The sequence below is a fragment of the Tachysurus fulvidraco genome, chromosome 10, assembly GCF_022655615.1.
Source record: "Tachysurus fulvidraco isolate hzauxx_2018 chromosome 10, HZAU_PFXX_2.0, whole genome shotgun sequence".
Taxonomy (NCBI): Eukaryota; Metazoa; Chordata; class Actinopteri; order Siluriformes; family Bagridae; genus Tachysurus; species Tachysurus fulvidraco.
The window spans coordinates 17224266-17241234 of NC_062527.1; the positions used below are offsets into that span (position 1 = coordinate 17224266).

General features: G+C 37.0%; 1 protein-coding gene across 2 annotated transcripts in view; it reads left to right on the forward strand.

Annotated features, from left to right (window-relative positions):
- gfra3 (GDNF family receptor alpha 3) overlaps positions 1-16969 on the forward strand; it is a 48097-nt gene that overhangs the window by 27210 nt on the left and 3918 nt on the right. For both annotated transcript variants that reach the window (XM_027165240.2, XM_027165241.2), the window contains 5 exons: positions 483-575; positions 3258-3606; positions 4561-4670; positions 8179-8313; positions 10212-10342. In XM_027165240.2, coding sequence (XP_027021041.1) covers positions 483-575; positions 3258-3606; positions 4561-4670; positions 8179-8313; positions 10212-10342 — 818 coding nt within the window. The remainder of the gene's footprint in view (positions 1-482; positions 576-3257; positions 3607-4560; positions 4671-8178; positions 8314-10211; positions 10343-16969) is intronic.

Below are 16969 nucleotides of genomic sequence, written 5' to 3' on the forward strand. Positions count from 1 at the left end.
CAGCTGCGTGATTGCGCCGTGATATGCGTCGTGCCAAAAAAACACTCATTTGCATTGTGCTTTCCTGCATGTGAGATCGTGATAAGAAAAATCATGCACTACCGTTTTGACGGGCAAAGGCGGGGCATTCGGAATGATATCATACACACACGGAATACTCGTCCATCTGAATTTAGCTCGTTGCGCTTTCTCAAAGATGCAACGGAGCAAGAAACCTCTCTCTCGCGCGTACACAATTTCCCCCCAGGAGTCTTTTAAGTCTAGATGATAACTAGGCAATATTAGTTATGATATTATGTGTTATGCATCATCATAGAGCCATCATATAAGCCCTGTAATTTGATTAAACGCAGCAGCTCTCTTAATTAGCTGTAACGATAAGGTAATGGTGCGCTTCTGCAGGCTTAATTACTCTGGAACATTCCGCCACTTGTTTTGCTCTGTGTGTGTGTGTGTGTGCACTGATTGTGTGACTTTTGCAGGGTATGATGACATTGAGACATCCCCGTACGAGGACATCGAACTGGAGCTTGTGAGAAATAGCGAAGTAACAAAACTGGCCTCGATTGTGGCAGGTACTTCAAATCTTCAACACTCTTCAACTGTCACATATACCAACCATATAAGTGCACTTTGTAGGGCTACAATTACTGACAGGAAGCCCGGCTATTGCTATGGGCGACATGTCAGCCCTCCTCTACCTCGAGCCCATGCATCACTGACACCATCACCTCTGGCCACATATTACTCGGATGATGGACTGTTCTTAATGGTGACACTGACAAGGTAGTTCCACCTCTATGAGTGTTTCAGGTTTAGGTTCTGGCTTTAGGATGAAAAAAGCCTACAGTACATTCTCAGCAGCTATCTCTATGTTTAACTAAAACACTAAAGGAAGTAAGATGGTGCAGAGGTTAGTGGTACAGCTTCACAGTTCCTGCTTTGATCCTAATTATTTACAGCATTTTGGAAGAAGCTCTTATCCAGAACAACTTACATTTATTTTGTTTATACAGCTGAGCAGTTCAGGGTTAAGGGCCTTGCTCCGGGGACCAGGAATGGCAGCTTGGTGACCCTTGGCTTCAAACTCAATCTTCTGACCAGTAATCCAATGCCTTATACATTATGAGTTACCATAGCCACAATTGTTTGGAAAATTCCACTGACACATTTACAGCATTTTGGTAGATGCCCTTATCCAGAGCGACTTACACATCTTATTTTTCTACACCTTAGCAATTGAGAGTTAAGGTCCTTGCTCAAGAGTCCAGCAGTGGACACTTGATGAAGCTGGGATGACTGTTGATCAGTGGTCTAAAGCATTTAAAGAATTGTGACTTTATATCTCAGAATTCTGACGTCATATCTCAGGATTGAAAGAAGGTTACAGAGGAATTGGTCATGGCACAGATGCAACAAACCAGATGATGCAGCATTGGCATATTTTATACACCAACAGCTTCAGGCATCAGAACTTCAACATGATTATCGGTGGATGCACCAGAAATGTTGGATGTCAGAGAAACTGTCCGTCAAGTTAATGAGACTTGTAAATGGACGAAGTGTGGATCTTCGTTCGCGAGGTCGTCTGTAACAGTCGTGGGCCACACTTTGTCCATCTAAAAGTCTCATTAATTGAAATTATTCAGTGAAAAACAATACTTTGTAGTATGCATGACCATAGAGCAAGATCAAAATGATGAAATATATGACTAATTTCTGAGGAAAAATTTAAGAATTGCAAGGAAAAAAGTCTGAATTCTGAGATTTTAAGTCACAATTCTGAAATATAAAGTCGCATGTAATTATCTCTTATTATTTTTTAAAACGAGGCAGCAACAAGCTTCCATAAGATAAAGCTTTTACTAAAGACAATCAAATAAATTCATGATTTATGACATAAGATACTAATGTTATGTAAAGATGGAGCAGGTTACAGCTAGTTCAGCGAACTACTTTGTATTTTTAGTCATTCATTCATTTTCCTATGAAACATATCCTATACATCACAGGATCTCTCTCTCTCTCTCTCTCTCTCTCTCTCTCTCTCTCTCTCTCTCTCTCTCTCTCACACACACACACACACACACACACACACACACACACACACACACACACACACACACACACACACACACACACACACACACACACCTAGGGACATTTAACCTAGCTAATCCAACTTCAGGCATATTTTCTAAATGTTAGGAGGAGTCGAGATCTCCTAAATACACAGTAAGGACATGCAAAGCTTGTGCAAAGCTCCACATAGACAGTAAACAGCGCTCAGGATCGAACCCTAGAGCTGTGAGCCAGCAGTTGTACCATCATGCTGCCTGTTTTTCTGATAATTAAATTCTTAATCATCTATCTGGCACCTAATTATGGCAGTCACATGATGCCAAGTGATGTTGTATACACCATGTTGTTGCAGCCAGGCGGTCAGAGGACTACGACGTCGCTATGGTCTAGTTATTACACCAAGACGTCCCTGTAGTCTATGAATATATGGTGGTCTGTAGAAGTCCATGACAGGCTATACCAGACTCTGGGAAGACATGATGGTTTGAGTGGGTTCTCAGAATTCCCCTGTTGGAATCTATGAAACATTGGCAAAATGCTGTCGAACTTTCAAAATATGACTTTAAATAGGCTTACCTACTTCATATCTGATGGGTCCCTGCTGAGATTTATTACAGCGCAAAGAGCGGAGACTCAAAGAGAATTGCAGAGAGCCGTCACCACCTGAGAGGATGATGCAAGTAACAGCTCGGAAGTAGAAAACCATTTCTGTCAGCTAGCGATTATGTTCATCAGTTCATCAGTCCACTCACTGGCCATGCACATTATGACTGTCAACATCCTTACGTTTTACGCCGTCACAATGTGACTTATTCGTGTTAGCGGTGTTTTTTCTATTTGGTTTGATTTAACGATTAAGATTAAAATCAGCTTCCTAGTAGACAGATAAAGTAGATAGTAGTAGATGAATTCAGTACAAAATCGTGGGGTGTACCTCATGCATACATAAATGTTAACTCGCCATACAACAAGCAGTTGGATCTGATTTCCATTCATCTTTATAAATCCCCCTGAAGGCCAAAAGCAAGACTGTTATATTCCATCATTCTCAAGTCCTCGGGTTCTGTGGCACTGGACCGAGAAGGTGTCTGGAGCTCAGTCTGCCACCCTGCTGACTCTATCGAGGTCTAATTCACACCTCACCTCACACCTTTGTCTTTCCTTTTCTACCTCAGTGTCCTCGTTTCCAGTAGACGGACAGAACCAGTGTTTAAAGGCGGCTCAGGACTGTGGGCTGTTCGAGAAGTGTGGTGCTCTTCGCGCAGAATATGTGCTGGCGTGCACCAAGCGAGCAGCAGGCTCAGATCGCTGCAACAGACAGAAGTGCCACCGGGCGCTGCGCAGATTTCTAGAGCGTGTACCTGAAGAGTACAGCTTTGGTGTGCTTTTCTGCTCCTGCACTGAGACGTTGTGTGGAGAGAGGAGGAGGAAAACCATCGTCCCATCATGTTCATATGAGGAGAAAGACACACAACCAAACTGCCTGCACCTGGAGAGCTATTGCCTCCGTGATGACCTGTGCAGGTGGGTGTACACCTAAACACACACAGGGTCTCACACATAGTGACAAAAACACTCAATTTCCTTCTATTTTATTGTCGTTTATATTAATTACTTATTTTTTTTAATAATACAGTATATTTTACAGAAATCCTATGCAAACCATACATGGTGAATTATATATGGAATCCCACAAGGCTCTGTTTTAGGCCCAATATTATTTTTCCTTTATATACAGTACATACATTTATATACATATACATATACATATATTTATATACTTCTATACTGATGCTCAGTTTGGTTACATTATTATTATTATTATTATTATTATTATTATTATTATTATTATTATTATTATTATTATTATTATACACAAACATGGTAACAATACATATGTACATACACATGCAAAAACAAATAGCCTAATAAACACACACACACACACACACACACACACACACACACACACACACACACACACACACACACACACACACACACACACACACACAAACTCACTTCCATTTTAGGCATCATGTTTCCATTGTTGGGTGAATTTTTAGGTGCTGTTTCTCCATGTATTAAACAGGACGAAAAAGTATTATAGTCCTGCTAACATTGTTTATGTTGTACATAACAAAGACAACAAGGAAAATGAAGATGAATGGAAGGCCAGGACAGGAAGTAGTGGAAGTGGTAGCTATGGTGAATGGTTAAATGGCTGCAGCTCAGAGTTAAACATGCATGTGATGCTTTTGGGTGTATTTCTGATCGTGTACATTTTTCAATGTACTGACATGTTTTTGTTCATTTTTCTTTTTTTTGGATGATATTTGATTTGACTGACTCAATAAATGGGACTTCTAAATTCTCTCTCTCTCTCTCTCTCTCTCTCTCTCTCTCTCTCTCTCTCTCTCTCTCTCTCTCTCTCCCTCTCTCTCTCTCTCACTCTCTCCCTCTCTCTCTCTCTCTTAGGTCTAGACTGGCTGATTTCCAGCAGAACTGCCAGCCCTCCTCTTACACCCCTTCAGGCTGTCTGCGTGAGAGCGGAGCGGTCTGCCTGAAGGCGTACGCCGGACTGATCGGTGAGCAATCATGCGATGATAAATGCCCTGTGACGGCCCACCAGAAGATCACAGCCCCGAGTCCATGCCTATTCACACAAACTGAGCACAGATGATCCAAGTCACTGTGCTCCAAGTAAAGCAGTTTGACACGGAAGTGTGTGTGTGTGTGTGTGTGTGTGTGTGTGTGTGTGTGTGTGTGTGTGTGTGTGTGTGTGTGTGTGTGTGTGTGTGTGCAGATGTTTACCTCATAAGCAAAAACCTCAGAGCTCTCACTGAGTTTTCTCATTGAGCTATGATATATTAAGAGAAATTATTTAAGGAAAATATCTCAATAACTTGTCAAGAATGTATAAATCATGTAATAATAATATTCCGATGAATCTTTCCTGACTCCAACATTAATTATCAAAATTCTTACAGGGTAGATTTGTGTACACTTTTTTTATTTATAAGCAGTTTTAAAAATTATGTAGAGGATATGTAAAAATGTACATAAACATATGTAAATCCAGTAGTGATACCTGGCAGAGGAAACATATGCCACGGCACATGGTGGTATTTATCGGCGCTTCTGAAATTGTGCAGCGTGTCTTTATGCCTTCCATCCTTCCTCAAGGAACAACATAAATCAAATTGGACCAAAAACACAGCATAAGCAATCAAAAATGAAATGCAACAATCCTCCCTGAGTCTTTTTTAAATAAGCTCACATCAAAGAAACAAACAGGTAGGAAGAATTCAAAATGCAGCTGGATTATGTGCACCTTTATACCATTGCAAAATCCAAAACAACATAAAAATAAAAGAAAGGATGAAGAAGTAAAAGTAAGGGCAAACTGCGTATGCAATGCAGCTGGAGGTTAAAACAGCATGAGGAATGAGATAAATTAATCCATGCACTCCTAAATTATTTATTTATTTTTCTTGATTTTATTAAAGTTTTTTTTTTTTAATTTAAAGAACAGAGTTGAACTATTTATTTTTCTGCTGCAGAAATTGTGTTCATTTATTTTCGAATTCATTCTTTTAAAAATGTTAAACATCTCAGTGCCAGTTTATCTAATGAAAAAGTACAAGTTAAAGAAAAGGCAAGTTTGTCCTAATAATTTAATAGATTATTACTTTTCAAATCTAAACTGACAATAAAAAACGGAAAATGACATAAAACATTTAACCTGTTGGGCCACATGATAAGGTAGCGATGGAGACTCACAGCTTCATGAGCTGCGGATTAATCCTCATCCATTTGTGCTGTTTTCCCCTAACGTCCACAAAATCTTTCTACAAGGTATATCGGTTAGTCCAGATTGTCCTTGTGTGTGGTTGTGTGTTCATGGTGCCTGTGTTGGCTTGGCATCATATTCATCTTGTTAATATAAAATCACATTCATCTTGTTAATAAGATAAAACTGCCTGTATATTGACTACGATGGAAAAGCAAAATTCCTCTATAACACTTAACAGTGTCATGGTAGTGCCAGTCAGAGGTGGGTAGAGTAACCAAAAATTGTACTCAAGTAAAAGTACTATTAAAAAGTAAGTAAAAGTAAAAAGTAGACATCCAAATAATTACTTGAATAAGAGTAAAAAAGTACTTGGTGAAAAAACTACTCAAGTACTGAGTAACTGTTGAGTAACGTCTGATTTATTTTTTAACACAAGACAACAATCAGGCAGACAAAAATACAAAATAATATTTAGGCAAATTATGGCTATCAATTAAATTATCAATAAAATTAATTAGAATTAATTAATTACAAAATAGCTTAAATTCAGTTAAATTCAAGTACTTCATAAATAAAATAAATAAAATAATAATGAATAAAAAATAAATACGCACAAGTAACACAAATTTCCAAACCTTTATACTTTTTACCAGGCAGAACTAGAACGAGGCAGCCCATAAATTCTCATAAACTATGTGTGTGTGTCTCCAGTGACAGAACAACAGAAGGAAACACACACATTTCATACCAGGCATGCTGAACAGAAAACTCCACACCGGTCAAAGTAAAGCGTGTGTGAAAACATGCAGAAACAAAGTATTTCACCAAAAAAAAAATCACTCAGTGAGGTGACTATTAAACTTCACCGTGTGCATTGCCGACTGTTTGTGTTGCTAACTAACCCGTCCCCGCTGAGATTGAGTATGGTAACGTGACGAGCCCGCACAACTACGTTTGATTGGTGAAACACAGTCACATGGTAGAGCCTTAGCGGATGTTTCTCTCTCTGTCAAAAAAAAACAACATTAAAATTGATGCGTAGAATACCGAAGAGGTAAAAAGAAAGTAACGAGCTCATTGTAGCCTAATGTAGCGGAGTAAGAGTACAGTTTCCTCTTCACAAATCTACTCAAGTAAAAGTAAAAAGTATAGTGATTTAAAACTACTCCTCGAAGTACATTTTTTCCAAAAACTTACTCTAGTAAATGTAACGGAGTAAATGTAACTCGTTACTACCCACCTCTGGTGGCAGTACACCATCCCACTGCACAGCATTGCTTACACTAAGGGAAGAGTCATCAGAAAAAGAGATTTCTCTAGATACATCACAACCTTGATCAAGACACTTGCTGAAGATAGAAGACTTTATTTTGTCACATGTACATTACTCTGTCTTCACATATCCCAACTTTGGACATTAAGGATAAAGCACAGGGTCAGCCATGATACAGCACCAACTGGAGCAATGAGAGTTAAGGTCCTTGCTCAAGGGCCCAAGAGTGGCAGTTTGGTAGGGCAGGAGCTTGAACTCCAATCCTCCAATCAGCAACCCAGATCCTTAGTGTTGTTTGTGTTCTTCATATTGACCAGATGTTTTGTTTTTTTGGTGTTCATTCAAACCTGTAATGAAAACATCCAGTGGTGAAACTCTTTTGTACAGTAATTCTTTGTCTCGAAAACTCAAAAGAAAGCATTTATGCCAAAATGATTTTCTGTGAATAAAATCTCAGTTTGTCTCTTATTAGTATCTGTAAAATCTTTGCTTATTGCCAGCTCTAGTTTTCCTCTATGCTCCTTTATTTCAGTGAAATGATCATGTTTGCCATGAGCTGAAATAGATCTGATTACCGAATACATTTCCTCCGGGACAAGATGCCATTACACAGGTTCAGTAATTAGGAAAATGTCCTGGCAGCCTCAAGGGTTTGTGCTGAATTCCCAGTGTGACATGGACGTGAACTATCAGGACATCAGGCTCTTTAATAAAATTAGTCAGAGATGTGTCACATAAACGAGAGACGATGTGGCTGCATGTGTTAACACGATTAAAGCCGAGGGCCAAGCGAGTTGCAGATTCTCCCAGATGGAGGCCTGACTGATTAGCTTGTCATATCTCTCCCTCTGTTTTTCATTTCAAATGTCTTAGTTTTTTTTTTTTCAAATTCTGTACCTTCTGTGTCTCACCTCTCTCTCTTTCTCTCTCTCTCTCTCTCTCTCTCTCTCTCTCTCTCTCTCTCTCTCTCTCTCTATCTATCTATCTATCTATCTATCTATCTGTCTATCTCTATCCTTGTTGCCAGGTACGATCATGACACCAAACTACGTGAGTAACAGCAGTATGGAGGTGTCTCAGTGGTGTAACTGTGAAGGCAGTGGGAATCAGCTGCAGGAGTGCCTGCGGATCCTGCACATGTTCAACAGCAACACTTGCCTGCGTGAGTGTTACCGTGCCGCTCGTTCACGTAGCCAAGAGCGTGTTTAATAGCGCAACACAAAAATCCAAAATATCTTCCTTTTAAAATGTGTTATACATAAATCTTCTGTATATTTACAGCAGACAGACAAAGTTTGGTGTGATTGAATCCCAACACTGTTGAGAAGGAAGGTCTTGTTTTCCTCTTTGTTTATTAGCATGAGACTAACTAGTCACGACTGTGGGTTGACTCTTGTATACAAAATAAGGCAATTAGCACTCTCCTGTAAATGCATTCAACTGCACTATGATGCTGTGTGAGCAGAATTTGAAAAGGTGTAATATCTAGGGGGAAGGATATGTTAGTCTTCACAATCACAGATTGCTAAGTGAAATGCGATTGGGGGAACTTGATCATGGAATTGGCAAACTTTTGTGAAATCTTGTAGATCTACTTTAATATAAATAAAATACAAATATAAAATATTGATCTGTCTTCCGATTAACTTTTTTTTTGTTTATATCAAAATATATGAATTTGTAACATTTCTAGAATAGAATAGAAGGCTTTATTTTGTCACATATACATTACAGCACAGTGAAATTATTTCTTCAAAGACGAAATTATTTCTCCCAACTTTAGACGTTAGGATCGGATCACAAGGTCAGCCATGACACAACCGCCGTGGAGCAGAGAGGGTTAAGCTGCCACTGTCAACAGTGGCAGCTTGGCAGTGCTGGGGCTTGAACCCACAGCCCAGAGCCTTATAAACTTGAGCCACAACTGTCCCTTTAATTATATAAACAATGATAGATACATTAATAATATTAAAGTGCACAATGTGTTACTTCTATTCCGTGGCTAACGATCAACAAAGCAAGCGAACGCTTCACCGTCACACGGCTGATGCCGCTTTTCTCTCTTAAACAGATGTCTGCAGTCTGAGCAGCCTAGCAAGTAAACATCATCCTAACAAGCTAAAGCAAACCTGGCAGGAGAAAACTAAGCTAGAATGCATAGCCTACTCCAGAATGTGAAAAATTTAGACTTGTGTAGGGTTAAACAAACGATTTACTGTTGTGCTTAATTGCGTAGCAGAAATGTAGTTCAAGGGATGTCAGAAAACAAATTATAGGCTACATCCTGACTGGTTTCAGATCAGCACCTTATTATTGTATTGTTTCTTCCAATCAAACCTTGATTTTTATATAACACTCATGTTTGGTTTCTTAATTTTTTTACACGATCTTTAACACATGCGTGTGAACTTTTTTCAGGTTATATTTGTTTCTTTGAATCCAGTCACTGTATGCTCTATAAAGTAAACAAGCCATTATTCTCACATGAATGCCAAAGTGATTATTTTGTTTGCAGAAATGATGTCGGGTGTTGTGCAATATACATTTCAAAGATTTGGCAGCAGTCGACTTTAAGAAATATGTTGCTGCTTTAAACGGTTGTACTTATTAATGCATGAGAGTATATAGCTGAGATTAGTGGCAAATGGCCATAATGGTGGAATTTACTGATGCTGACTAGAGAGAAAACTTTCAATAAAGCTGAGTGTCATTCAAATCCACAATATATTGATCTGTTTATTCTTATTTTGGAATATTATTGACCTACGCAACCCACATTAATGGGGTAATACTGGAAATTGGCTTTACCCAAATCTGACTGTCAAAAAAGAAGTGGATTGTGGATAATAGCAGCAAGAAATAAGCGTAGAGACAGGATATACTGTATACTGCTGAATTTTATACACAAATGCCAAATCTCCATGCAGAATGGTTCAATTCAGTGGCAAAGAACACTAGAGACTGTAAATGTATCATTACAGTGAAGTATAAGGGATAGAAATCAAGCATTTGATTGAAAAAGTTAAATTAAAATTGTGTTTGTGTCATCTTTCGTCACAGGTAATGCCATAGAGAACATGGGAAGTGCCAGTCCTCGACCTGTGGAGGGAACACTGCTCCCACCCCCTCGCCCCTCCCCCCACATTCAACATGACGAGCTAAACGTCAACTTGTTTGAAGACCTCAACTCGGTGGGTAATGACAATGACACAGCAAACAAGACTACTAACCAAACTACTTAACAAACTATAAAACTTCTGAACACAATACTCAATAAACTATAAAATACTTGGATAAGCTACAAAACAAACTACAAAACTATATTACTCAACAATCTATAAAGCTATGCTTCTGAACAAACTATTCAACAAACTATAAAACGTCTGAACACACTGCACAACAAACTAAAACTTTATTATTAATCAATCTATAAAACTACGGTTCTGAACAAACTATTCAACAAACTATGCTGTAAAACAATCTAACACTACTGAATTCACTACACTAAAACTATACTACTAAACTTGCTTCTGTTTTAACTAGTCTAAATCTTGATGAACTATTAAACTGCTGAACAAAATACATAACATACTTAACATGTACATACTGAAAAACTAATGTTAATCATACTATTAAATTCAGTAGTCTAACATTAAAACACGCTACTGATTTCACTACTCTGAAACTATACTGCTGAACAATTCAAACTGCAAACCAAAATACATAAAATACTGAAACAGTAAATTTGACCACACTACTGAATTCACAGCTAATGAACACACCACTCTATAAACACACTACTGATATCACTCCTCAGAAACTATATTGCTGAACATGTTATTCGAGTAACTATTAAACTGCTGAGCACAGTGTAAAACATACTGAAACAGTAAATTAGAACATGCTTCTGAATTAGTAGTCTAAAAATATACAGTTGAAGACATTACTGAAAACACTACTCAACAAACTACTAAACTAAACTGCAGTACAAAAAAAAAAAAAAAAAAACATAGAACAAACTGAACCAGTAAATTTCAACACACTTCTGAAATGATGTACTGCTGAACACACTATGGAGCTAATAAACTAAACTGCATAACAAAATACATAACATACTGAAAACATACAATTCAACCCCACAGAATTCACTACACTATTCTTTTTTTTTTTTACTATTTAATTAAATGTTAAACTAAACTGCATAAAAAAAATACATCACATCCTGTAAAACACTGAACACAGTACTAAATTTACTATTCTAAATATAAACTTCCGAAGACACTACTGAACACACTACTTAATGAACTACTAAACTGAAGGACAAAATACACAATGTACTGAATGTACAATGTACGGTTGACTAAAACCACTAAACTGATGAAGAAAGAATACAACATACTTAAAAAGGAACGCACTACTGAATTCCCTACTTTAAAATACACTATTCGACAAACCACTAAAGTTCCAAAACATACAGAAAATCTAAAACTCTTGACACACCTAAATCCACGAATTTAAAACTACTGAAGGACTAAATCCACGACTTTAAAGCTACTCTGAAACTAGCAAACTTTGCTACTCGATGCTCCACACAATGAACTACTATCTATACTGCTGAACTGAATTATTGTGCACAATATCCAACACCCATACACACTACACTGCTGACTTCATTAATTAAAAATGTACCACAGAACACAGTCTGCACACAAACCTACTGAATACTCAAGCCAATGTATATAAATTAACGCTGTTAAACACTTGTGCGTGACTTTATTAGCTGACACAATAACACACAGCAGAGTGTGACTGTCAGCTTACACTCAGAACCCCAGTGTGGGCCAGCTCTTCTAAATGCAGTCATTCTGGCTTTGGAACGAGGTGTTTTACTGAACGCATGGCTGAACAGGAGCACAGCCAAGACAAAGTCACAGCCCAGTGCTCTGAAATCCTCCAGCAGGAAGAGCTGTATGTGTGAACCAGACCGCGTTAATTGAATATCTTATACAATAGAGGATGCGACAAGAGCAGCTTCATTATTATACAGTATGGATTTAAGAGCATACTTCAATTAACGCTAACATGGTTTACAGTGAAAGCTCCATCTTAGCTACATAAATGTGATCTTCATTAAATAATCTGGATTGATATTACTGCATTGTGTGGGACAATATAGAGTGATGAGTACCACATAACACAGCTATACAAACTGCTACACATAACACAGCTACACAAACTGCTACACATAACACAGCTACATAAACTGCTACACATAACACAACTAAACAAACTGCTACACATAGCACAACTACACAAACTGATACATATTTCACAAATACACAAATGTCTACACATAACACAACTAAACAAACTGCTACACATTACACAACTACAAAAATTCTACACATAACACAGCTACACAAACTGCTACACATAGCACAACTCCATAAACTGCTACACATAGCACAACTACACAAACTGATACATATTTCACAACTACACAAACTGATACATATTTCATAACTACACAAACTTCTACACATAACAGTTACACAAACTGCTACACATAGCACAACTACACAAACTGATACATATTTCACAAATACACAAATGTCTACACATAACACAACTAAACAAACTGCTACACATTACACAACTAAACAAACTGCTACACATAGCACAACTACACAAACTGATACATATTTCACAAATACACAAATGTCTACACATAACACAACTAAACAAACTGCTACACATTACACAACTAAACAAACTGCTACACATAACACAACTACAAAAATTCTACACATAACACAACTACACAAACTGCTACACATAACAAACTACACAAACTGCCACACATAACAAACTACACAAACTGTTACACATAACAAACTACACAAACTGTTACACATAACAAACTACACAAACTGTTACATATAACACAACTACACAAAATGCTACACATAACACAACTATACAAACTGTTACACATAACTACAACTATACAAACTGTTACACATAACTACAACTACACAAACTGCTACACATAGCACAACTACACAAACATAGCACAACTACACAAACTGATACATATTTCACAACTACACAAACTTCTACACATAACACAGTTACACAAACTGCTACACATAGCACAACTACACAAACTGATACATATTTCACAACTAAACAAACTGCTACACATTACACAACTACAACAATTCTACACATAACACAACTACACAAACTGCTACACATTACACAACTACAAAAATTCTACACATAACACAACTACACAAACTGCTACACATTACACAACTACACAAACTTTTACACATAACACAACTACACAAACTTTTACACATAACACAACTACACAAACTTTTACACATAACACAACTACACAAACTTTTACACATAACACAACTACACAAACTGCTACACGTTACACCACTACACAATCTTTTACACATAACACAACTACACAAACTGCTACACGTAGCACAACTAAACAAAATGCTACACATTACACAACTACACAAGATTCTACACACAACACAACTCCACAACTACACACACTGCTTCATGTTACACAACTACACAAAATTCTACACCTAACACAATTAAACAAACTGCTGCACATGTTACACAAATGTTACACATAACTCAACTAAACTGCTACACCTTATGCAACTACACAAACTGCTACACATAACAAACTACACAAACTGTTACACATAACAAACTACACAAACTGTTACACATAACACAACTACACAAAATGCTACACATAACACAACTACACAAACTGTTACACATAACAAACTACACAAACTGTTACACATAACACAACTACACAAAATGCTACACATAACACAACTATACAAACTGTTACACATAACTACAACTACACAAAATGCTAGACATAACACAACACAAACTTTTACACATAACACAACTACACAAAATGCTAAACCTAATACAACACAAACCTCTACACATAGCAACTAGACAAACTGTTGAATCTAATACAATACACAGAGCAACTACACATAACAGATATAAAACTACTACACCCGGCACATATACACTAACCACTACACATAATACAACCACACAAACTGCTATATTTTAAACAACTACACAAACTACTACACAGTGCAAATACATTAGTTGCTACATGTAACACGACTGCAAATAAATGCAACTATACAAACCACAGCTACACAAACTGTCACATAAAACACAACTACAATGTTACACAGAATGGAACCACACCAATTACTGCAGCAAGACATCTACACAAACTGCTACACATAACACAGCCACGCAAATTACTGCACCAACACAACTACATGAATTTCAGGGTAACTTCTACACCAGGGGTGGCCAACTCGCGGCTCTTTGCCTGGTTTCATGAGGTTCTTAAGTTTATATCGAAGTTTGTATTTGTGTCGTGCGTGTTCACTTCTCTTGAGTTCAATACGGCATTTTCGTCAAACGTGCATGTGAGTGGGATGAAACTACCTCAAAGTTTCCCAGTAGGAGCAAGATCATTTGAGTAAACGATTTGTGTTAAGTTCGCTCAAAATGGCAGGGAAAAAAGTTGATGTTCAAGTGTGCCCATGTGTATGATGTGGCTCTTTGCGGTAACACAGTTATCTCACAGTTCTCTCTCTCTCTCTCTCTCTCTCTCTCTCTCTCTCTCTCTCTCTCTCTCTCTCTCTCTCTCTCTCTCATACAGATGTACAGTATACATGCTTCTACTCTCCACTATCAGGACATTGCAGATTACTGTGTGTGATTTTTGCTGGTGTTTATTGAAATTTCTGCACTTTTGTAGCATGAATGTGACTTTTTAGATTTACAAGACACATTCACCGATTCACTAGATACAGTGAATCATGTTTTTAAATAAATTATTGAATGAGTAAAAAAACAATTCTGTGAAAGTAGACTTCACCAAGACAAATAATGAAGCTGACAGACTCGAGCGGCAGCTGTAAGCTTTTAGATGAGCTGAATAGTTCTAAATCATTTATTTATCTATCTATCTATCTATCTATCTATCTATCTATCTATCTATCTATCTATCTATCTATCTATCTATCTATCTATCTATCTATCTATCTATCTATTTATTTTTAGTTTCCTGGAGCTTTTTTTTGAACAAAGACATCCATGAATTTTGTAGAGACAGTAGCAAAATTTCTTCGTAATAATTAATATATATATTATATATATATATGTTTACAAATGACCACAGTAGACTTATTTTTTTATTCTGGAACCTCCTTTTAAACCTCCTAGTGATTCAACTTGATCTAAGTGGGAACATTGAGTAAACGTTTCATCTAAACCTTCCTATAACCCCCTGAACACATTACATTCGAATAACGTTCTCAGATGGCTGAAAGAATCCGTTTGAGCCTTACCTTACTTTCACTTCTCAACAGAGCTGCTGTTTAGAACTCAGGGTAATTGATATAAAGCTCCACAAACGGGACAGCCAGTCAGAGCGGAACGCATTTTTACTTTTGTCAGCGCCGTGATGTGATCTTTGTAGGTAGAACCCAACATTCAAACAGCCTACACTGCCACGTCCAATTATCAAGACCTCCATCCCTCAAGCTAATGACTCTTGTAAGAAATTAAATCAATATTGATCTGCTGCGCTCTTTGCTGTGTTCTCAGATTATATTGAGGCTCTGAATAAGGGAAGACCGCCAACGTTTCATGAGAGCGACGAAAGCTTGGTGAAAACGTTACTGGGTCAGAATCTCAATCTGTATCCATTTCACTCGACTCTTTGCTCACGTCTCAAGCTAACGTTTTAATTCACAGACCGACTCGTGTGAGTAGAGAGGCCAAACATCTGTCTGTGGACACGACACAGCTCATGGACCTGCATCTTTATTAGCATTCACTGCTGAGGGATCAAACTAGAAAGGGTTATTTTTTGTGTTAAATACGCTATAAATCATTTGGGCTCTAATTAAATGGACATTACAAACATAGATGTTTTCTACCGTATGTTAAAATAATAGTGATTAAAATTGATATTATTTTGGCATTATACATAAAATCAGAGTGCACAAGGCTAGGGATGTGGATGGGCTACTGATCGGAAGGTTCGAACCCCAGGTCCACCAAGCTCGGTTGTAAGTCACTCTGGATAAGGGTGTCTGCTAAATGCCGTAAATGTAAATGTCTGTAGATACTGTAACCATTTCATCTAGAAGATACGTGATATGTGAAATCTAAGCTCTGTAGCATACACTTAAAATAATAATAAAAAATGATTCTTTAATTTAAAAAAGTTAAAGAGAAAAAAACATTGTGTGTATTTTAGTAGCAGGAGATTAATATATTAATTTATGAAGCTCAATTAAATTTCTTTTTGTCTTTAAGGACATATTTATTGACTTCTATTTAACAAATTTATGTTTTAATTCATTATTTTTTATGAAAGCTAGAAAGAAGTTTAGAAATAGCTCTAACTCAGTATGATTCTGTATGGTTTAAGGAAATGTGAAATGTTTTTTTTTTTTAGAATTATTTCCAAAATATAGAATTTAAGGAGTGTGTTATGTCACAGTTTCTCCTCTGTAAGCTTAAAACACAAGGACATACGAAAAAAGAAAGATTATTCGTAATTATTTTTCTTAAAAATAAAATACATTTTATTAATATTTTGTTAGTTTTTTTTATTAATATTGAATAATTTAGCATTTTCTATGATTTATTTTTGTAGCAAAATAAGTTTTTTTTAAGTCGAATAAACAGATTGTCATTTAATTTTAATTTCATTCATTTAA